The following is a 24,742-nucleotide window of genomic DNA, read 5'->3' as shown; positions in this document are numbered from 1 at the left end:
ACTTATATTTAATGTTTTATTAGCGTATCTAAATATTTGATGTGATAGGACGAAAAATTTTTGACTGAAAAATAAACTAGACCTAAACAAGAGCCAGTAGAACCCCGTTGCCACTGCCTGTGGACGAGTGTGGCTGGCCTCGGGCCGCTATTTTTGACTGCGACTGCGATGCTCACTCCTGCTAGTCCTAGATCTGCCTGCAATCCGCAGCATCATTCGTTTGTTGGGTTGGGAATTTCTTTAACCAATGCCCACCCACAAGACAAGCAACCAAATTAATTAGTAAAAAAAACAGCGTCGTTTTAAATGGGCTTTAAGTCATTTGAGTTTCAATCAAGCAGATGCATACAGCTATAGACCTCATTTTTAAAGATAAAATGTTGATGTATTTTCTATAAACCTAGTGAAACAGGATTATTTGAAGATGAGAATTAGTTCTCTTTTTCTTTGAACGGGAAGGAAAGGACGTACTCCTTCCGTCTCAAAAAGACCGTTGCTTTGACCAATCATGTTTGACTGTTCGTATTATTCAAAAATTTTATGCAAATTCTAAAATAAATAAATTATTATTATTGTATCTCTAATGATCAGATAAGTCATATCAAAATAGATGATATTTATATTAAAAGTTATAATAAAACGAATTGTCAAATAAGATATTTCAAAGTCAACAACAACTCATAGAGTACGTGCTGCTGACTCATGCTCTGTCGCTGTCTTATTCACCTTGGCTGGTCTGCCTGCCTTCATCTCGACGTATCGTAGGGTCTAAGCTAATAAAAACATCATTATAGTTATGTTAAAATCTTTGATAACGATCGATTCGTTTTGGTGCTATATCTTGGATGGATCCTATTACCTCATTAGCTGAATGGCACTGTACAGCCGCGATCAATGGTCATCAATAATGAGAATGGATGGATCACCAGGCGTTCACCAGTTGGTTCAAAATTTTTTAATTCTCCACCACATCGAATCTTTAGATATATGCATGGATTATTAAATATAAACGAAAATAAAAACTAATTGTACAGTTTGGTCGGAATTCACGAGACGAATCTTTAAGCCTAGTTAGTTCATGATTGAACAATATTTGTCAAATACAAACGAAATTGCTACAGTATCGATTTTCCAAATTTTTTGGAACTAAACAAAGCCTCCCCGTCTAAAAAAAATTTCACCCATCACATCAAATATTTAAACACATGCATCAAGCATTTAATGTAGATAAAAAATAAACTAATTACACTGTTTGGTTGGAAATCACGAGACGAATCTTTTAAGCTTAATTAGTTCATGATTAGCCTTAAGTGCTACAGTAATCCACATGTGCTAATGGCATATTAGTTAGGCTTAATAAATTCGTCTCGCAGTTTCCAGGCTAGTTATGTAATTAGTTTTTTTATTAGTATCCAAATACTCCTTCCAACATCCTATGAAATATCCGATGTGACACCTAAAAACTTTTCGCGCACGTACTAAACAAGGCCTAAATTACTGATTGATTCTTACTGCAGCGATCGAAAATTGATTCGTACGTACAAGATAAGGATGGGATGACTCTTCAAATAGATACGCATAGTTCTTCTCTAGTGTAACGAAATGAACTAAATAAAAAAAGAGAGAAAAAATAGTTCATTTAGGCCTTGTTTAGTTGGCAAAAACTTTAGTTTTTGGCTACTGTGTAGCACTTTCGTTTTTATTTGACAAACATTGTCCAATCATGGAGTAACTAGGCTCAAAAGATTTACCTCACAAATTATAGGTAAACTGTGCAATTAGTTTTTATTTTTATCTATATTTAATGCTCCATGCATACGACCAAAGATTCGATATGACGGAGAATCTTGAAAAATTTTACGAACTAAACAAGGCCTTAGTTATCTATTTGGAGCATTGTCCCCTTAGTACGAGACAGATAGTCTAGCTAGGAGCAACGAGAGGACAAACAAGCAGCTACTAAAGGCCTTGTTTCATCTGTAAAACCAAAAATTTTTCAAGATTCTTCGTCACTTCGAATCTTGTGACATATACATAGAGTATTAAATATAGACGAAAATAAAAACTAATTGTACAGTTTGCCTGTAAATCGCGATATGAATCTTTTGAACCTAGCTAGTACATGATTGGACAATATTTGCCAAATAAAAACAAAAATACAACAATACCTCAGCTCAAATATTTTTGGGAACTAAGGCCTTGTTTAGATGTGAAAATTTTTTGGATTTCGCTACTGTAGCACTTTCTTTTGTTTGTGACAAATATTGTTCAATCATAGACTAACTAGGGTCAATAGATTTGTCTCTCGATTTACAGGCAAACTGTGTAATTAGTTTTTATTTATATTTATATTTAGTGATTCATGTATGTGCCGTAAGATTCGATGTGACAGGGAATCTTGAAAACTTTTTGTATTTTTGGTGGGAACTAACAAGGCCTAAACAAGACCTAACCATGGATGCAAGCAAGATGCTTGTTCATGCATGCATCCATCGACAGACACTGTCATCGTCTCTCAATCGATCAACTAATAATCCATCTTTTATATATATATATATATATATATATATATATATATTACTCTGTAGCTGGCTACAAAATAACTTATTTTGTAGCCACTTTGAGTTACGATAATTATTATATTAATTTATAAGATTATAGTAACTCCTTACTAAGGTTTATTATAACATTACGGTAAATATCCTCATGTGTTATAGTAATCCAACTATCGTAAATATGTATACATATTATCGTAAATTAGTATATAAAATTATCGTAAATGGAGGTGGCTACAGAATAACATATTTTGTAGTTAGCTATATATATATATATATATATATATATATATATATATATATATATATATATATATATATATATATGAGATGATTATCGTGGAATCCTGCATGTTCGTGTTCATGGATGGGATGCGAGGAGCTAGTAGTACGAGAGAGCGTCGTCCCACGACTCCAAGGTTGGGAAGCCACGGCCGCCGCCGCCGCCGGAATCGCTGCTGCTGTAGCCCGCTCCCCCGAGTCCTGCACGAACACCGACACCGACACCGGCCGCCACGTCCACCTCCCACGCAGCCGCCGGCGGCACCGACGCGGCCAGCCCCGTCGTCGTCGTCCTCCGGGCGGACCAGCTGCCGAGCAGGAGCGCGGACGTGTCCAGCGTCGGTAGCCTGGTCAGCGCGCCGGCCGCCGCGGCGCGGGAGGGCGCAGGGCGGCAGAGGGCGGTGGTCGCCTCGTGCTTCTTCGGCGCCAGAGGCGGCAGCGGCAGGTGCAGCAGGTCGTCGGCGCCCGTCACCTGGTGCACCATGCGGCGGAAGCTGGCGGGGTCCGCGGCGAAGTACGTGGGGGGCACCTTCTTACGCGACGGCCGCGGCCGGCGCCTGCTGGACGGTCGGCGGCGGGCGGACGCGGGGCGGAGGTGGTGGTTGTTGTTCTGTGGCGGCGGCGGGGGCGGGGACGGGGACGGGGATGGCGCGGTGAGGTCCAGGTCGTAGAGGAAGGCAGGGTGACATGGCGTCGGCGACATGGTGGAGCCGGCGGAGGAGGAGAGGTGGGTGGGCATGTAGACGGCGGTTTATATGGACTGGAGGCGCTGGAGGTGTGGGCCCACTCGCGGGACCCAAAAGAACACTGAGCACACGTACTGTAGCTACCAAGCGGTCCCACGATGACAGCGACAGAGAGAGCTTGACCATCCAAGTCGGCAATTTTCAATCAAAAAAAAAAAAGTTCAAACACAACTTTATCAACTAGACTCCTGGAATTGAAGCAGATCTATAAGTATGAAGTTCATGCTAAGTATCTATGGTTAATCAAATCACCTATCTATTATCTCTCTCTCTTTTCACTTTTATTAGTTTAAACCGACTTTGAAATTTGTACCAACAATTCTGCTTCGATTGAAGTTGCATCTGTTTGTCCTTGTTGCACAAGGTTGCCTGTGGATCTATGTGCACGCAGCTAGAGCTCAGTCTATTCAGTTGAATTTTATTAATTATTCAGCAGTATTTTTTATAATAAATTGATAAATAATATTTTTTTATCGTACCTTTACAGCCAAGCGGCACCGGCTTCGGAGCTAGGCAAGCGGGCACACAACAAACAATTGCTTGCTTGTTTCAAATTGATTTGCATTGATTAGACACGCACGCATGCACTACGTGGCAAAACTAAGGCCTTGTTTAGTTCTAAAACAATTTTACAAAATTTTTCATATTCTCTATCACATCGAATGCACATATATGAAATATTAAATATAGATAAAAGAAATACCTAATTGTATAGTTTATCTATAATTTATAGTCTAGTTAATATATGATTGGACAATATTTATTAAATATAAACGAAAATACTACAATACTTATTTTGTAAAAATTTTTGAAACTAAACAAAGCCTAAAACGTCCATGCCGGAACGGTCAACTCTGCTCGACAGCATGGGTCAAAAAATGTGATCGGAGACCATGCACATGCATATGCCTCCTTTTTCTGATCTGAATAAATAGACCACATGCAATTCTCGCTCGCGCATGCATACACATGCACATGGCCTGCAAAACCATGCACGCACGAAAACAAACTATTGGCCACCTAATTAAATAATTGGAAATCACACACACACACACACACACACAGATATATATATATATATATATATATATATACTCCCAACATATACTCTATAAGATATATAAACGAAATGAAATGAATGTGCTGGGGAGAGGAAATGCGACGCGTCTTGTACAGAGATCCAGTTGAACGCATGCATTTTATTTCCACATTTGACGTACGTCCCCCTGCGCGCTTCTTCCCTCGTGCCTCGTACGTAGATTACACCAATCGATGTATATGCATTGCGTGCCAACTTGCTTTGATAGTCATCATATATATATATATATATTACGAGTACATGTACATATGTTGGCTTTGTATTAGTCGTAGTAGCTCGACACACTCCAAACCGTGAACGATGACACGCCACAGTATTATATGCGTATATTGCTTCAATATACGACTATACTACCAGTATAGTAGTGTATTTGATTTGGTAGCCCTTGACCCTGAGTCAAATTGTCAAAAGTATGAATGCACATGGAGTAGCGCATGCAACTGGCGGTTTCACTGGTTATACTAGACTAGTAGTCCTAGCAGTAGACGAATACTAGCTAGCAGCAAACAAGAGCATCATCCACTCTCCCGAAAGTTAACTGCTTCCAGTTGCATTTACTACTAATAATTAATCTGCTAGCTAGATTTGATAGATCTTGGTTTACATTCACAGAGTTTTCTACAACGTCATGCATGTACGGTCTATATAACATAAACTATTTGATATCGTCAGTGTTGACAATCTTTTCTATAACTTGGCTAGACTTTAAATAACTTGACTTACAAAACTATAATTTTTTGTGGCTGTTGTAATTATTATTTTTTCATCTAGAGGTGGTACGAAAACTCTAAAAGTGTATCGCATTTACTTTCTCCGCAACAATATTTACCACTACTACATAAAAGAGAGGTGTGCCTTCTTTTCATTTCCGGGAGGTGGCTCCATCACGAACTATCTCTCTAAAAGTAGTTTCAGATATGACTCACACACCTCTAGATTGATTTTCTAGAAGTGGATGGTGCTTTCGGATGTTTTTAGAAACGTTCTCTGTTTTTAGAGACAGTTAATGTCACGAATAATCATGCTACTCTAAAAATAAATTAGAGGTGGGCTATAATGTGACCCGCCTCTAAATTCTTTCTACCTAACTACTCCTTCAAATGCTATATCAATAGACTACATAAGGTGTCTTTTTGAAGAAAAAAATCCTTAAACCAATTAAGCGGCCATATAGTGTACACGCATGTCCCTTTTACCAAGGCCCAACACGTTACTATTATTACTCTTTTCATCATAAATTATAAGATGTTTGATTTTTTTGACCCCAAATCTGACCACTCGTTTTATTTAAAAAAAATTATAGTCAAACCTAAGTCATTCTTGAAAAACTTTTATTAATAAATCAAGTCACGACAAAAGAAATGATATTTTTACATAAATTTTTGAATAAAAAGAGAGATCAAAATTGATGTTAAAAAAACCAAATGACTTATAATTTGGGAGTACTTTGCATTGATTGATCCCGCCCCCTTGCGTATGTCAAAATGGTTTGGTACGATCGACTTCTTAAAGGGTTAGTGTCAGCACATTTGCTTCATAGTACGTAGGCACGCATTGTGGGGGCTGACTATTCCATTGACTCTGACTTGACCCAAAAAAAATTGCCAAAAAATTCAGATTTCAGATTTCACATCACATCAAATCTTGTGGCGTATGCGTGGAGCATTAAATATAGATAAAAATAATAACTAATTATACAGTCTGACTGTAATTTACGAGATGAATCTTTTGAGCCTAGTTAATCCATAATTGGACAATATTTGTTAAATACAAACGAAACTGCTACCATGTCTATTTTGTAATTTTTTTTGAAACTAAACAAAGCTAGTAGCTACCCACCATCTTCGACACAAAGACCTGATTGTAGATTGGTCATCGGTCAGATCTTTTGGACTGCATCCACGCACTTGGGCACTGTCCTTTACCCTATATCTTCGTTCTCATACATCTCTCTCTCTCTCTGCTTTCAGTATTGACTACCGTGCGCCCTTGTTTTCTTTCTCGTCGTGCGCCCTTGTTTTCTTTCTCGTCGATTTTCACATTCTTTTCATCTGTTGATTCATCCCCCCCCCCCCACCCACCCACCCCAAACCTCTCTCTTTTATTTTCAGCCGATTTGTCGATTCAATTAACACACTTGCTTGTAAAGGATTAGTGGATTTTTTTTTCCTATATATGCTTTTTAAACAACGGAGTGTGCGTTGTAAATAATATACATTTTGTATAGAATGGGCTGAATGGCTGAAACCATAGAAAATTTAGAGGAAACGTAACATGAGATCCAACCGCACCTCTCTATATACCTAGATTCCTATATTTCCTTGTTGTATCTACGGAAAGTTTTGACGCTCTAAATTAGCGGCTTAAGACTCGGCTTTTCCAAGATATATATGCGAAAAAAAACCAAAAATTTGCCAACTAAACAAGGCCTTAGTATAAACTCATTGATAAAAGTAGGGGGCTCATCATCCCAAATAAAATCTTTCTTAGTTTGCCTAGCTCGCCTTGCCAACTCGTACATGCATCCATATATATAAATGCTAACATATATATAGTTGCTAGCCCATAATCACCCTACCATTAAGCATTAAGGATTTCTTCCTAAAAAGCTCAGCTCAACCACTCAAAAAGGCGAGCTGAGGTGATACGGTAAGCATCCTCCTTATTCACTTAAGTTTATCAGTTGAATCTGTCACTCATCTAGCAGTGTTTTTCTTCTACAATAAATCAGTCAAAGCGAAAAGCATGATCAAGACCTGCACTGAACACGGCCCATAGGGGAAAAGAGTCCTTGATTGCTCTCGTCAGCAAACGAGGCAAGCTGACGTTGTTTTGTTCGTCTTTATTTGTTGGGTGGAACTGGGAACTTGCTTTTGGACTGATTCAGCTTCGTCGTGGCACCAACAGAGCTAGAGATGCATGATGACTTGGTCTCTGCTGTACTAATCAATAATCATAACTCATAAGCCCCAATCCGTCTCCATCCTAAAAAGGTTATAATTCTAGATGTTAATTTAGACAAATGTTTATCTAGATCTATATTTAAAATTCTATGTACGGCTTATTTGGAACACAGGAATTTCATAGGAATCAAATTCAATTTTCAAAGAAAAAACACATTAAATATTTCCCGCATTCAAAACAAACCCGTAGTGTTTTTTGGAATGGAAGAAGTATATTATGGTGAACACTGCTTCATCCCTCCTCTCTCTATATATTTTCTTCCATGAACATTTTTTTTTGAATGAATAGGAGGGGCGCACCCCTACTGGTGAATTAAAAAGGCAAAAAAGGAAGCGTTTTTACAGAGCTAAGAGGAGGGGAGGGGGGAGACAAATCAGGAAACAAAAAAAGAAATGAAGAAAATCAACCAAACTAAGAAAATTACACTAGATTGTTTATCCATAATTCAATCCAGGGAAAGTAACTTCTTCTTGCACGCACCAAAAGCAGCACCATTTCAGACTTGAAGAGTCTTTTGGCTTCATTGATCGTAGGCAATCTGTTATTGAAGATGAGGCCATTCCTTACATGCCAGATGGCCCAACACATGAGTATAATGATTTCCAAGTAGAAGGGAACTTGCAGCTGTCTTCTGAAACTCTTCAGATTCTGAAATAGGTCCTGCTGGTCAGAAACTTGCAAACCAATCCAATTCCAGCAGGTTGAGGCAAAGGGGCATTGAACCATTAAATGAAGTAGAGATTCCTCAGTCAAGGAACTACAGATTACACAACTGTAACCTTGCAGTTCCATATTTTTCCTCTTTAAGAGCTCTCTGGTGCTTAATCTGTCCTTAAGAAACAGCCAGGCAAAAACTTTGTGTTTATTTTGACATGAACTGTTCCAAACCCATTTGAAGCTTTTGTGAATTGTCCTATGACCACTTAATTGTTTGTATGCTCTTGCCACTGAAAACTTTCCAGAATTCCAAATACAAGTCCAGGAATCAGATTGTTCGTTTAGAGCCAACTGATGGAAATCCTGTTGCAGCTGATTTAGTTGGAGAAAAGCCTGCTGTGACAGTGGCAGGTGAAAGAAATCCAGAATGCTTTCCCTTGAAATTGCCTCAGCTAGTATTGTTGAACTTGATTTGACAAAAAAGAAAAGCTCTGGATATGCCTGCATTGGAACTTTGTTGTTCCAAAAGTCTGTCCAAAGATAGCAAGATCTTGCATTATTAATATTAACCACAACCAAACCCTTGAATTTGTCTGTTAATTTCAGAATGTCCCTCCACCAAAATGAGCCTTTCTTAGATGATGAAGATGGTAAACTTCCAGCCTCATAGTAGCTTTCCCAGACAAGAGCGACCCATGGTATATCTTCTCTATTGAAAAATTTCATCAAGTGTTTGAGAAGCAAGGCTTCATTTTGTGTTTTAAGGTCTAGCACCCCCAATCCACCTTCTTTCTTTGGCTTACAAACCATAGTCCAAGCAGCTTTTGGCCTTTTGTTTCCATTTATATCTGCCTCTCTCCAAAAACACAATTTTCTGAATTTATCGATTTGATCTATCAGTGTACTGTGTATTGCAAAAGTGCTCATGCAGAAAGTGGGAAAAGCAGAGAAGACAGAGTTTGTTAATTCAAGCCTGCCAGCCTATTTTGATCCTTTCTTTGGTTGTTGTTGTCTCCTTTATTTTATTTATTGTTATTATGAGTCAAACTTGCTAGCATTTTTTCGGTGGTAATCCATTTTTATTTATCTTATAAATCGTATTTTTTCTGTTAGCCAGCAATATTTTTTTCTCATAATAAATTAACGAATAATGTTTTTAGCTATGACTTTTTAAATCAGCCGACATGCTTATATTAGGGCACCTCGAGTGTCTCATCGATTTTGCTCTGACAAATTGTCAGTTGTGAGACACGATTCTTCCCTGTTTAGTTTCCTACCTAAAATTTTTTCATCCATCCCATCGAATCTTTGGACACATGCATGGAACATTAAATGTAGATAAAAAAATAAACTAATTACACAGTTTAGTTAAGAATCGCGAGACGAATCTTTTAAGCCTAGTTACTCCATGATTAGCCTTAAGTGCTACAGTAACCCACATATGCTAATGACAGATTAATTATGCTTAATAAATTTGTCTTGCAGTTTCCTGACGAGGTATGTAATTTATTTTTTTATTAGTTTCTAAAAACCCCTCCCGACATCCTTCCGACACATCCGATGTGACACCCAAAAAATTTTCGTTCTCAATCTAAACAGGCCCTTACACAGATACATCCACCCTATGACGCAGTGTCTTTTGCTACTGACTTCAAACAACCATCGATCACATCCACCCGTGCGCAAATTGAAGACATACATCTATACAATATATCCCCAAGTATATGCTGTAGCAACATATATGACCATCAGCTGCTATAATGCATCATACCAGATTACCAGTATCGCTATTGTATGCCTTAAACTCTATGTTTCCACCAGATTGTAAATATAAATTAATGAAGATATCTTACCTATGCAAATAAGCGCCTGTTTAGATGAGGAATAAAAATTTTTTAGGTGTCACATCGGATATGTCGGAAGGATGTCGGGAGGGATTTTTAGAAACTAATAAAAAAATAAATTACATAGCTCGTCAGGAAACTGCAAGACAAATTTATTAAGCATAATTAATCTATCATTAGCATATGTGGGTTACTGTAGCACTTAAGGCTAACAATGGAGTAACTAGGCTTAAAAGATTCGTCTCACGATTCTCAACTAAACTGTGTAATTAGTTTATTTTTTATCTATATTTAATATTTCATACGTGTGTCCAAAGATTCGATGGGATGGATGAAAAATTTTTAGATGGGAACTAAACAGGGCCTAATTGTATCCATGGCATATGTACCTGAACTGAATGAATATCAGCAGAGTGCTTACCCCTCGCGTGTAGGGGCGCGAGTTTCCACTGGTTAGCCCATCAAAAGGAAGCAGAGGCGGGCAGGCATGGGATTCATCCATCCATTCATTCTTCGTTCATTCATTCATTGCTGCACCTGCACGCCCCACCATTACCCAAGAAAAGAGAAGCTGACCGCATGCTGCACTATCGTTGCACTACCATCTGCGAATTATCATTCGCTTTGTTTACTTCTATCCAAAAACTTAAATTTTTTAAAATTCTCCGTAACATTGAATTTTTGGACGTACGTATAGAGTAGTAAATATAGACAAAAATAAAAGCTAATTACACAGTTTGGTCGGAATTTATGAAACGAATCTTTTGAGCCTAGTTAGTCTATGATTGGACAATAATTACCACAAACAAACGAAAGTGATACAGTATCACGAAATTTTCTCGTTGTGGAACTAAACACAGCCATTGTTGAAATTTCTTTTTCCTTTTTGGTTTTCCTTTCCTTTTTACCCACTCTACATATGCAAACAAATGTTCCCTTGTCAAGGACTCATCAAGGTAGCCTGGTTTAGTTCCGAAAAATTTTGTAAAATCGATACTATAACACTTTTATTTGTATTTGAAAAATATTATCTAATTATAAACTAACTAGGCTCAAAAGATTCGTCTCGTCAATTCTGACTAAACTGTGCAATTAGTTTTTATTTTCGTCTATATTTAATACTCTATGCATGCGTCTAAAGATTCGATGTGACGAAAAATATGATAAATTTTGTAAAATTTTCTGGGAACTAAACAAGAACGATATGGGTTGAGGTTGATGTCTGTCATTAATTTCAGTGAGCAGCATCGTCCTGCACAGTTCTCAAGGCTGTACTGTACCGTATGGTATGGTCCCAACTCTTCTATGGCCTTGTTTAGTTCCAAAATTTTTTGCAAAACAGGCACTGTAGCACTTTCGTTTGTATTTGACAAATATTGTCTAATTATGGACTAACTAGGTTCAAAAAATTCGTCTCGTCAATTCCGACAAAACTATGCAATTAGTTTTTATTTTCGTCTATATTTAATACTCCATGCATGCGTTTAAAGATTCGATGTGACGGAGAATCTGAAAAATTTTGCAAAATTTTTTGAGAACTAAACAAGGCCTATAGCCAACGAGGCGAGCACGACAGACAGCTACGATTCAGTTCTTCAAGGACCTGCTGGCTGATGCCATGATTGCCCTGCACTACTTTCCCTTTCCCTTTCCCTTTCCCCTCTACGGCTGCAGGCATCGCCGGCACCAGGTCGCCAGCTCGCCGCTGCCTTTCCGTGCCGGCCGGCCAAAGCATTTCTGCCGGTGGTGGCGTGGTGTTGCTGCCTGCCTGCCTGCCTGCTGCCTCTGCCTCCAAAGCAAAGAATCCTTGTAGAGGAAAAAGGAGAAGACACGCTGCACTGCAGCTTCGTGCTGTTCGCTTCGCTTTATTCCCCTTCCTTGTTCCAGCACCAGCCCCATCCCGTCCAACTTGCTTTCCCCATCGCCTGTTGCTTCGTTCGCCCTTGAGGTGTTTCTGTTTCTGAGGTCAAGAACAAGCTCTTCTTCGCCTGCCGCTCTCGTCGCTGCGGTGCTGCTCAGGTGCGCCTGCTGCCGTTCCTTGGCTCCTGTTACTACTATCGATTCTGTTTCTTGCGCTCTCTATGCTGCTCTCTCTTTTTTTTTGGCCCCTATAGTTCATAGCCATTGTTGGATTGGATCCTTCTGCAGACGAAGCCTCATGCTTCATTCATGCCCTCCTAGTTCTTCCTTACCTTCTCTATAGTTTTTGTTCATACTGCTTGATCTGCAAATCCCCGTAGCGGCCGGTTCTTTTCCCTGTTATTGGTAGTAGTACCATCTTACTGTTAGCTATAGTTTCCTTTCCCCTCATTTCATTTGCCCTGATCTTGTTCTACGCATGTACGTACTACTTATAAATCACTTCACATAGTGATGCTAGTAGCCAGTTTTGTTTCGAAATCAGTGAATTTAGTTTGTTTTTTTTTTTGAGAAATCTGAATTTAGTTTGTTCACGGTTGGTGAGTGATTGGTATATATAATAATCGGATCAACTTAGTCTATTTTCTTTTTTCTAGATATAAAGGAATAATAGCAATCCGGCCTCTGAGTCAACTTATTTTCTTACATAGGTATCAGTAACATACCCATCATTTTAACTTTCTTCCTTCCTGCACATTTTTACCCACCCTACTAGTTTCAATGTCATTGCCATTTGACAGCATTCCAATACTGATCTGCCTCCCTTTTCTGTTTCCAGTTTAGATCTGCAATCCCAGGGCTGAATCCAAATCAAGGGGACAAAAGATGGCACTTGATGCAGATAACATTCTGATGCACATCAAGAGGACATTGCATTCTTCAGTCAGGCTCGCCTACCAATCTGCTTCTGACTATCCTGTGGTACTCGGCATCGGCATGCTGCTGCTGTTCCTACACAAACTCTGCCCTTCTCTGTTTGCTTTCTTCCTGTCTTCGTCCCCGGTCTTCCTGTTAACAGCACTTCTTCTTGGAGCGCTGTTGAGCTACGGGGAACCAAGTGCTCCAGTGATCGCAGAGGACCAGAAAAAATCGTCCGTTGAATCCAGAATATCCATTTCTGAATGTTCAGTGGTTGAGGAGGTTCAGAACGTCAACGTCACCCACATGTCAAGGAGTTTTGAGAGCCCATATGTCTGCGTTGAGGGAACAACAACTTCTGATAGCATCTTCCATGATACCCACCGTGATGAGGACAGTATTGTCACATCTGTGTCTGCTGATACCATTCGCTGCACAGAAGCTTCTGAACTTGCCAAGAATGAAGTTGTTATTGTGGAAAGAGAGGAGCATGTCAAGGAAGTCTGCAACAACGTTGAGCTGCAGCAGTTTTTTCAGAGCAGCGCTGCTGAAGGTGTTTCGGTTAAAGAGGCTGAGAATGTTGCTGACAAGGTTAATGTGGGGACGAGATTCGAGTGTCCAGTTATGTACAGTGACGACAAAACTTCTGAAGGTGTTTTGCTTATTGGTGCTCAGTGTGGTCAAGGGAATCTGACATCTATGTCCACCGACAGTGTTCTTCATGCTGAATCTTCCGGGTTTGACAGGAATGGTGTCATTGCTGAAAGAGTGGAAGAGGAGCATGTTAAGGAAATCTGCGAGCAGGTTGCACCACCGCGGCAGTCTGAGAGCACCGCTACAGGAAGGTGTCACTATGAGTATGAAGTGAATCATCAGTATCAGTTCGGTGAACTCATGAGCTCGTGTTGGCAACCTGTTACACGACAGGATCCTTGTTCTGATTCTGAGTCTGATCTTACTGAAAGCTCTTCTGATGCATCAATCACTGACATTATACCGATGCTCGATGAACTGAACACACCTGTAGACTTGGGGACCAGTCACCCTTCCTCAACCTTCGGAGACAACCTGAACGCCGGCTCATCAGATGAAAATGAAGATGACTCGGAGGAGGAGGAGGAGGAGGAGGAGGAGGAGGACGGTAACCTTAGCTCAGATGAAGATGGAGAAGAGAAGAGAGATGACGAAAGTAGCTGGAAGGGCTTTGTGGATCCAAACTCTTTGGATACTGAAAAGAATGGGGATTTGGAGAGTTTGATGGCGCGGCGAAAAGCAAAGAATGTTCTGAAATTTGAACTTGACAGGAGGTTAATGGACTTGCAGGCCGCTGATGCAGTTCAGAAAATGGAGGAGGCATCACGCTTCCGTGTTCAGGTGCCCTCCATTTCTACACCAAGGCCCGATCCTTCAAATGATCCAGAGGATACAGTGGAGTTACCACAGGTTCCTGATTCAGCGCCATCTGTTCTGCTTCCCTGGAGGAAACCATTTGATGTTCCATTTGACCAAATTGTGGATCGCGACAGCCGTTTGCAGGAAACTTGGACTCCTCGCTCAGGCTTCTCGTCAGCACAGGGTAGGAAACGTGACAGCTTGTATGCTAGGCCGTCTACTTATCTGCGGCATCACAATGGCATAATAAAGCCAGAGAAGTCTGAATTCAGTGAAAAAGATTCTGTTGACAATCACTCAGAAAGCGATTCTGAGCAACCACTTGACAACAATGGCAAGTTATTTGGTTCACTGGAACCACATATTGGAGATGAGATCAAAATAGTAAGCGCTGCAATTTCAGATGTGTGTGTGCTAGAAGCAAATCATGGAATTATTGAAGGCGGCACTGATTCCATCAACGGCACAGATTCCTTTTATGTCCAAAAATTAATGTCCAACACGTCAGATGTGAACGACTCAATTTCTGCAGGTAATATGGGTCATTTTTCAGATATTTTTTTCGAAGGGACTCATTTTTCAGATTATAGCTACGCAAATTATGTACTTGCAATATTTACTCAAGTAGGGCTAATAACATGCAGGTAATGAGCAATCTGTATTGTGTTATCTATCTGAAGAACACAAGACTACTGAGGAACATATTATGATTGAAGTTGAAGAGGAAGACTCCATGAGTGAAGTCAACTCATTGTTCAAGTGCCGCATGGAGGAAGTGCTAGTGCAGTCCATTTCAGAGTCTGGCATAGGCCAACCCTTGACGGTTAAACTCGAGCATGAGCTTAGTGATACTTTATTACATGCAGAACCTGCGATATCTTTGATTGAAGCGAGATCAGTAGAAGATCTGAATTCACAGTTTGCTCAGCTCAATGGAGAAGCATTATTAGCACCCGCTGCTTCTGTCTCCATTCGTGATGATCAGTATCAGCCGGTCCATGACAGGCCAAGTGAAGCGTTGCCCATGGAAAATGGGGATACCGATACCCAAGACGGCCATTCTTCAGACCGCTCGCTTGACGGCAGTCCAGTGGCTGTGAAGGTCATCGTCGAAGGTGAAGGTGAACCGAAGGAGGTGCTGACTGAAGATGGTGAGCTTCATGTCCTAGAAGCAAGCTCGGTTGAGGAGATGAGCTCACTGTTCAGGCAACTGGAAGGAGCAGCAGCAGCAGGGCCAGCAGTGATGCCTGCTTGTAGCTCAGAGTCAGAGCACATGTTTGTTGGTCAACACACTGGAGAGACAGAGACTGAATCTGCTGTGCTAGTTCCAAATGCAAAGCCTGCTGCTTGGGATGATACCAACCCTACTTATGTGCAGTTAAGCATCGGCGGTGGCGACAAGATGAAGATTCCTGGAGATGGTGAAGTAATCCTGGATGATTCAACTGAGGTAAACTCAGGACCGTACGCTAAGGATGATGGCAGATATGGATCCGATGACACCAGAGTATTTGAGGCGAAAGAATCACTTGGAAGCGCTTAATCTACTCGTACTGAAGCGCGCGCGGTCAGGCAGCTGAAGAGATATGTGGGATGGGAGGCATCGTCGTCTTCTCAGATGTATAGTTTTGATCTTCGGAGAGAATGGAGTGCGCATGTCTGTGTCGATATTTTTTTTTCTTTTTTGGTTTTATTAATTCGTCTGTTCATACTTCTTCCTTTTCTTTTTTTTTATTATTTCTCCTTGTTGGATGATGGACAAAATAGGGTGTTGCAGTTTGGCAGTAGCATGGATCGCTGGTTGTTTCATGTGCCGAGTGCAGGGTTTTGATACATGGATTCTCTTTGTTTGTTTCATTTTCATGTGTTTACAGATGGGTAGTAGTAGTAGTAGTAGTAACTATGTAAGCACAATAGTTACTGTTACTGCACCGGTAAATAAATCTGAGAACTGGCAGTTTGAGTGGTGTTGAGGTCGTTGCTCTTACTGCACCGGTAAATAAATCTGAGAACTGGCATTCACCTGAATCTGTCAGCTGTCATGGCTTATCAGCCAAACGAACAAGACGAACTGTAGGGAGTCGTTGGAAGAAGAAGATGAAGAAAAAGACTAGCTCGTTTGCGCGTTGGATGATGCATGGGATGGGTATGGAAAGGTTATTAGCTCCTCCAAATACTGCAAGCGAACCGCGTGGAGTGTCTGACTGTCTGAACCTCTAAACTCTCTGAAGGTTTGGTAAGTAGGCCTTTGTAATCTAATGTAACCGACAGCGGATCTGGTTAGTTATCGTACTAGCAACAGCATGCATGCGATGCGTGCACATATATACACTCTGCATCGTCTACGCGTTTTCACGCTTTCTGCTGCTTTGGTTTGGTTTTGTGCACACGCTTCTTGTGGTTATGAAGCTTGAATTGGGAGTTGGAACCAAATGGCCGGCACTGCACGATTTAAAGATGACAAACGACGAGAGAATAGGTCAGTGCACGTACGTTATTATAATTAACATAATTGCCTTGCTTGTTGGTAGCATGTTCACTTGCAAGTCATGACTGCTGAATGACTGGTAGATTGGACAGATAATCTCAAACTGATGGATTAATTTTGTTCCTTTTCAGATAAAATAGCAGTGCCTACCTTAAACACGAGGGCCCATAAAACTGAATGAAGGGTTTATAAAAGCCGGCCATATAACTGAATGAACGAGAAGCCAAATAAATAGCAGTGCCTGAAACTGAAACTGAAAGCTGTGCTGAAGGAGACAATACAGGTTGGTAGCCTAGCTAGCCTCCAAATGGACTGACTCCACACAAGCACAGATGACTGAAAGGGAAATGGTGGATAACATCTTGCAGAGCTGGCACTGCAAATTTGCATTGCCTGGACTTGGACAAGCATAACAGACAGGGAAGAGGATACACTCGGAATCGGAATACGTAAGGGATTAGGTAGGTCGTAGGATTAACAAGGTGGTTAGCGGCCGGTTAGGTGTAGTACTGTATCCTAGGAAGGATGCTAATCCGTACGTACACTCTGTTTCTGACGACTGGAGGATGCTAATCTGCTGTCCGTTTCTGACCTCTGATCTTAATCTTACATGGTTCTCTCTCTTTCTCTATCTATCTCATTTTTTTAGCAGGTAATATTTGAAAACGCACTTCATTGTCCAAAAAAAATGTTTGGAAACGTACTACTAGCCTCCTCCTCCAGAGTCTGAACTCTGATGGAGTTGGAACAACAAGAGCAGCAGCAATCCGGAATTTTTCATTCCATTGTTCAGTTAGTTAATCAAATATGGGTGTCACTTAACAGATGATACCGATGGTTAATTGTTACACATTATCAACTCTGGATGACTAGATGGACTAATACTAAATAAACTGACCATGGGAGTAGTAGTTTGCTGAAGGCCGAATTAGGCCTTGTTTAGTTTCCCAAAAATTTTGCAAAATTTTCAAATTCCCCATCACATCGAATCTTTAGACGTATGCATGGAGTATTAAATATAGATAAAAATAAAAACTAATTGCACAGTTTAGTCGGAATTGACGAGACGAATCTTTTGAGCCTAGTTAGTCCATGATTGAACAATATTTGTCAAATACAAACGAAATTGCTACATTACTTATTTTGCCAAATATTTTGGAACTAAACAAGGCCTTATTGTTTCTCTGAATTTTTCATTCTCATCTGGCTGGTGGGTGTGAATAGAAAAGATGCCTCCCGAATTGAAGGAAAGCCCGCACGCGTACGTACATACACCACCGGCCGTCTCAGACGACCAAAACAAATAGACACTGGCTATGATAAAAAATACCGTTAACTGATCTATTATGAGAGAAAAATACTGCTGAATAGCTGACATATTCGGGCTGATAAGTTCAAGCAAACAAGGTGATCACGGACGTATTTGCACACTGTGACACGCATCAGTTAGCATATAGCAAGCGTAAAACCTAACATGGGTCTGGTCTGCCCACCTCTAGCATGCATTCGTCGGGGATAAAATATATGCTGATAATTTTATTTTTATTTTATTTTATTTTACTGGGAAAAAAACGAGTGTTAGGAGGAGACAACTCAGACAGGCAGAGAGTAGTATTTGTAAAAAAAACAGAGAGTAGTACGTAGGCATGCATGTAAGCATGTTTCACAATAGAGAAACGAGGTCGTCTACCGTATTTTATTTATATATAAAATAAAAAGAAATGAGGAGGAACGGCAGAGTGGAACCTTCTCTTCTCTCTGCCTCATCAATATATCCTGCTGGCTTCCATTGTTTCTGCCCTCGAGCTCCCAACTTCCTTATTCTAATAAAACCCTGTCATGATCAAATCACAACAACTCCCTGCATACAAAATTGACAAGAAGATAATATCATAGCACCTGGTCTCAAGATTTATATGCACATATATTAATATAGTACAGAATAGTCCACCACACTTTATTTATATATATTAATTTAATTTTAATAAAAAAGCCGTGAAGTATGAAGAGCGTGAGATGACCGTTTCCCTCGTGTCCTTTTCTTTCTTCCTGCCTTCTTTTCTTCTTCCTCGTCGTCGTCGTCGGACGCGGCCTCCATTGCTCGATCGCCCTCACGCCTCCATAAAACGACGAGCGCAACGTTCACTCCCACGCCATTTTCGCCTAGCTCGGCTCAGCTCAGTCAGCGAGAGGAGAGAGAGCTCACAACCACCCTGCTGCACCTCCACCGTACCTTCACCGCCGCATCACCGGCGGCCCTTCCTCCCGTTCCACTTCCACTACCGCCGTACCATGGCCGACCGCGTCCACCCGGCGCCTCCTCCACCTCCACCACCGGCGCTGATCTCCTCCTCCTCCCCACCTCATCAGCAGCAGCCACACGACCAGCACGCCGGTGCCGCCGGCGCGGTGCCCCCGCCGCCGGCGCCGACGACGGACACAACCCCACTACAGCAGCACCCGTCCTTCGCCCGCCCGGCGGCGCCCCCACCGGGGACCTACATCGTGCAAGTCCCCAAGGACCAGGTGCTCCGCGTCCCACCGCCAGACCGCGCGCGCCGGTACAAGAAGCTCTCCTCCCGCCCGGCGCGGCGCCGCGCGCTGCGCCGCGCCTGCTGCTGCGCCATCGCCATCGTCCTCCTGCTCGTCGCCCTCGCCGCCGCGTTCGTCGGCGCCGTCTACCTCATCTACCGCCCGCGCGCGCCGTCTTTCTCCGTCGCGTCCCTCTCCATCCACGGCCTCAACACCACCTCCCTCTCCTCCTCCCTGTCCCCGCGGCTCGACGCCGTCGTGCGCGCGGACAACGCGCGGAACAAGAAGGTCGGCATCGAGTACCGCGGCGGCGGGGAGGTCGCGGTGTCCTACGACTCCGGCGGCAGCGGCGCGAGGCTCGCGGCGGGCGCGTGGCCGGCGTTCCGGCAGCCGCCGAGGAACGTGACGGCGTTCGCGGTGTCCATGACGGGCAACGGCGTGCGGCTCACGGAGGACCAGGCGAAGCGGATCGCCACCGAGCAGGCCGCCGGCGCCGTGCCGCTGCAGGTGGAGGCCACGCTCCACGTCAGGCTCCGGTTCGGCGGCGTGCTCCGGACATGGACCGTCGACGTCAGGGCAAGGTGTGATGTGGCTGTTGATAGGCTCGACGGCGACGCCGTCGCTGTTAATAGAGGGTGCAAGGTCAAGGTCAGGCCACTCTGGTGGTGGTGGTGATTTCAGTGGTGGTCGTCGCCGCCGCCGCTCGCCGGCTGTCGTGGAGACATGGGTTGAGGTTGACGACGCCGGCTGGACACGATCCAACACGGCTAGTGATCAGTTACTGCTTCTGCTGCACTTACTGGCATTGAGCAAGGTTGTTACTGTTTACTGCTAGAGTATTTACTAAATTACTACTACTGTAGTTACTTGCCTGTGAAGATAAATTGATTTATAGGGAATTTTTGGGTGTATTTAATTTGGATTTCATGTTAATGCATACAGTAATTCAGTGGAGTAGTATTATATTGTAACTTCTTCTATACTTTTTTTTGGCTGTATTATATTGTACAAAAGAAGAGGGAATAACCGGAGCATTTCACTGATTGTGTCCCAAGGGCTGTCGAGCTTATCGACCGAATATGTCAGTCATCCAGCAGTGTTTTTTCTCTAACAACAATCAGCTAATAGTATTTTCTGTTATGACTTATCAGCCAAATGAACAAGGTGTGAAGATGAAGAAAAAATTTCAGTTGAGTCACTGTTGATGTAACTGTCTGTTCAATGAACCGGTAGTGCAGATGCAGAACCGGCGGTGCATTTCTGCACTCTGTTAGTACATACATACAATTAGCCAAAGTCAGTCAGCTCGTAGTACATCCTGCTTGTGCTGCCACCAACTTATTGCCAAGTCGTCGCGTCTTGCTCGGCGTTTTATTGTGTGTTTTCAAAAGAAAAAATATATATATCTTTTGTATGAGCTTTGCGTTTTATATATTGCAAAGTTGGGTGCAAATGATATTATTTCTATGTAAGAAAAGTAGTATATGATATATGTGATAACCAAGACACAGTAGTGGTCGAGCGGCTGTTTGTCCATGTATCCGTGGCACTGTGCTGGGTTGTCGCATAGGCAGCAACCTGTTGCTTGGCAACAGTTCTTGTGTCACAAATGAGGCTTTGTTTAGTCCCAAAAATTTTCAAGATTTCATATCACATCGAATCTTGCGGCACATACATGGTGCATTAAATGTATATGAAAACAAAAACTAATTGAACAGTTTATCTGTAAATCACGAGACGAATCTTTTAAGACTAGTTACTCCATAATCGGACAATGTTTATCAAATAAAAAAGAAAATGCTACAGTGTCGAAATCTAAAAATTTTTGCGAACTAAATGTTACTCCCTTCCGTTCTAAACTTTTCATTGTTTTAGGGTTTCGATACATAATCGTTTTTTCTATATATGTTATGTGTGTATATACATATACAAAGTAAAAACTACTCTCCCTATCTTAAAATACAGTAACTCTTTAGAGTTGTCTTCAAGTCAAATTTTTAGTTTTGGCTGAATTTATAGAAAAGAACACAAAAAATTATGAGACCAGGTAAGCACAATGTGAAAAATATTTCATGTTGTATCTAATATAATGATACTAATTTGGTGCCATAAATAGTAGCGTCGTTTTCTAGTTTAAACCTAAAAAGTTTGATTTAAGACATATCAAGAAGTCGATTTATATAGAAAAGCCAAAATGACTAACAATTTACAATGGATGCAGTACACCCCCCTTCAACACACACATATTCCAAAATTTATAGCGTATTAAGATTTAGAGAGAAAAATTCAAATGTTGGTAAAATTTGACCAGGGATTAGTCTCTCTCTCTCCCCCTCCATATTCCATAATATATGCATCAATAGAATTATGTTTCAAATGTTTTTATTATGACAACTAAGGTATATAAGCAAAGGAAATGTTAGGTCATCCTCATTGAGGTTTTTATGACTCGGTTTCCAATGCATCTATATTTTAGAAATGGTGTAGAAGAGTTTTATTCCTGTAAAACTCTATCTACTCTCATGAAACTCTTATCATTTTCCTCTTTATTAATACAGTGTCACATCAACATATTTAATGTCTATGAAACTCTAATGAAACACTATTGAAAAACTTGCCTGATGAGGTTGTAAAGCACATGAGTATTCCTGGCCCTATAGTCCTATACTAGCATAATAAAATGCGCTAAAATCTAGGTGCCCGTTTGCTCTCGAATTCTAAGGTGAGATTTAGCTTTTCCTTTTTTTTAATTACAACTTTTTAGAAAAATATTAGTTTATATCTACTTCCTCCAAACTTTGTCCTTTTTTCTTCATTTATTTAGGAAATGTTAGTCTGTATCTTAGCATTTAGGGCTCAAAAATCAGCTGGCGCGACGTGAGCGATGAACCATTCAACAAAAGGAGCGTTTTCATACATGTACCCATCTTCCTCACGTCACCTACTGATTTAGCCCAAACTGGACTTTTGCTACCGTCTCTGCACTGCGTCATCTTGGATTGTTAAACCTGTCTGTCAATCAAAGAAAAAAAATTAGTGCAACACCTGAATGATGCATTTTAATTTCTCTACTAAAAAAAATAAACCATACTATACATAGTTTGTGACACAAAAATAATCATCAGAGATTTATTAAAAATACCTGTTTTTATATGGTTTTATATCACATAAATGACATTAATAGGGTATTATATTGTCTGTTCTGTCCCAGAAAAGGAGTAATTGTCGGCAAAAAAAAAAATCTAATCCTAGTAACAAAATGGAATAAACAGTTTTATGTGAATGGAAACGGAACAGTATTTGATTTGAGGGCAGGCATATCGCTGGGGTTTTTTTTTTCTTGTAGCGCAACTAGCTGGCTCTAGCTAGCTTTAGTTGCATCAGCAAATATAAGCAGAGCACGTCAAGCAAGTAACTCCAGGGATCAACAAATTAAGCAAGCAGTTGTTCTCCATTTCATTTCACAATAACCAAGTCAGATGTCATTATTCAATCCTAGGGTGATTGCTCATACCAATCGCGAACAGAGGTCCATTTGATTCGAACCACAATGACAATGCACCAACAATTTAAATATTTTGGGATGTTAAATGATTAAATTGTGTATGTGTTCTGCTTAGTCCATTGGGAAGATAGTAAGAGCATATTTAAGAGTACCTAATAATCCTTTTCTATCTTTGTTTTTTTGGAAGAATGGAAAAAATCTATCCCTAACAACTTCTAAACTGACCTCCTAAATCTTTTAGCACTTGGGAAAAAAGACTCACGTAAAGTTAAGTGAACGGGTCGTCCGCGTATCCGCCCTCTTGAGCACGCTCTTCTTTTGCGTCATGATTTTCTCTCGTGGTCTCTACGTGAGAAAGGAAAAGGAGAAAATACATAGTTCCATATGAGAAAATTACAAGAGAGAAAGATCTGATGGGAGGATTTAAATGGATATAGGAAAGAAAATTAGAATTTAAATGGATATAGGAAAGAAATTTAGAATTCTTGATGCAAAATATCAACTCCTGAGACTGATCAGATTTTGATTTTTTTTTTGAAGCGGAATATTAGGAACTCTCGAAGATGGCTGTTTTTATTCCCCAAATATTTTTTTTAGAAGTTAGAAAACATCATGTTTTTAAAATTCTTGTAATGTCTTATAATTTAGAATGAAGAGAGTACCTTTTTTTGTCTAGAGCCTTATTGCTTGCTAGCGAGGAAATTCAGCTGTAGAGGTTGTCAAGGGCTACAAGTAGATCTTACCTTTTCGCCTAGGCCTTGTTTAGTTCGTGAAATTTTTTGGGTTTTGCTACTGTAGCACTTTCGGCTTTATTTGACAATTATTATTTAATTATAGACTAACTAGGCTCAAAAGATTCGTCTCGTAAATTATAGGTAAACTATACAATTAGCTATCTTTTTTATCTATATTTAATACTTCATGCATGTGCCGTAAGATTCGATGTGACGAGAAATCTTGAAAATTTTTGCGAACTAAACAAGGCCTAAGTAGAGAGTGATTTTAGGGTTGCAATCGTATCCTTATCTTTTCTTGGCGCAAAAGGCGATTTATAAGTTCATTTTTTTAAATATTTTTTGGGTGTATGTGATGTTTTGTAAGGGCTTAATTTTTTTAATACAACGATACACAACTTTCTGGGTATTCGAGATGACTGATCCATTGAGCTAGACATGCCTGGCCTTGATCAGGGAGTTGGGAAGCCAGTAATTTCTGAAAGCTAGGAAGAGTAACAACGAAGCAAAAGCAAACGAGTGAAAAAGATCAACACGTAACTTCAACATGTTCTGAAAGCCACTAATTTATGATACTACGACGTCAACAAGCAACGTGCTCTGATTCCTTGCTCGAGCTCAAATATGTTCTCAACTCCCAGACACGAGTACCTAGGATTGGTTTCACATAGACTTCCTTGTAAAAAGCATAAGTCCATCTAACATTAACTTGAACCAAACTTCTTAAATTCTAACTACCAACATCTAGAAAAATATATATACTCCTTCCATTCTAAATTATAAAATATTTTAGCTTTTTATAGATACCTATGTATCTGGACATAATGTGTATCTAAGTATATAGCAAAAACTATATATATTGATAAAAGTCAAAATATCTTATAAATTTGGAACGAAAGAAATATCATTTTCGATAAAAAAATAGTTTTCATATGAGAATATAATAATGTGAATATTGTGAGCATAATATTTTTATGCTACTATTATTATATACTACAATCGTAAAGTAAATAGTCGGTGGCGGTGTTACTAGAGCTTCTGCGAATCTGATGCCGGAGAAAAATTTCAGCTAAGGTCTGGTTTAGTTACCAAAATTTTTCTAGTCCGTCACTTCGAATCTTGCGGCACATACATGGAACGTTAAATATAGATAAAAATAATTAATT

At 40.5% G+C, this 24,742-nt stretch overlaps 3 protein-coding genes across 4 annotated transcripts; 2 read left to right on the top strand and 1 right to left on the bottom strand.

Annotated features, from left to right (window-relative positions):
• Positions 2,938 to 3,576, bottom strand: LOC110435627 (protein piccolo-like). The gene has a single exon (XM_021461375.1). The coding sequence runs from the start codon at positions 3,574 to 3,576 to the stop codon at positions 2,938 to 2,940; it is 639 nt and encodes a 212-aa protein (XP_021317050.1).
• On the top strand, positions 11,760 to 16,282 carry LOC8083055. 2 transcript variants are annotated; one of them, XM_021461808.1, is made up of 4 exons: positions 11,760 to 12,166; positions 12,664 to 12,717; positions 12,846 to 14,849; positions 14,962 to 16,282. In XM_021461808.1, the coding sequence occupies exons 3-4, from the start codon at positions 12,893 to 12,895 to the stop codon at positions 15,858 to 15,860; spliced, it is 2,856 nt and encodes a 951-aa protein (XP_021317483.1). In that variant the 5' UTR covers positions 11,760 to 12,166; positions 12,664 to 12,717; positions 12,846 to 12,892; the 3' UTR covers positions 15,861 to 16,282. The 2 variants fall into 2 exon arrangements, with proteins under 2 accessions (XP_021317483.1, XP_002450198.1); XM_002450153.2 differs by lacking the exon at positions 12,664 to 12,717.
• On the top strand, positions 18,825 to 20,294 carry LOC8069259 (NDR1/HIN1-like protein 13). The gene has a single exon (XM_002450152.2). It carries the CDS (start codon positions 19,098 to 19,100, stop codon positions 20,010 to 20,012), a length of 915 nt encoding a protein of 304 aa, XP_002450197.1. The 5' UTR covers positions 18,825 to 19,097; the 3' UTR covers positions 20,013 to 20,294.

The sequence above is a fragment of the Sorghum bicolor genome, chromosome 5 (assembly GCF_000003195.3).
Source record: "Sorghum bicolor cultivar BTx623 chromosome 5, Sorghum_bicolor_NCBIv3, whole genome shotgun sequence".
In the NCBI taxonomy this organism is placed as follows: Eukaryota; Viridiplantae; Streptophyta; class Magnoliopsida; order Poales; family Poaceae; genus Sorghum; species Sorghum bicolor.
The sequence above is the reverse complement of the archived record's forward strand: the minus strand, read 5'-3'. Positions and strand labels throughout refer to the sequence as shown.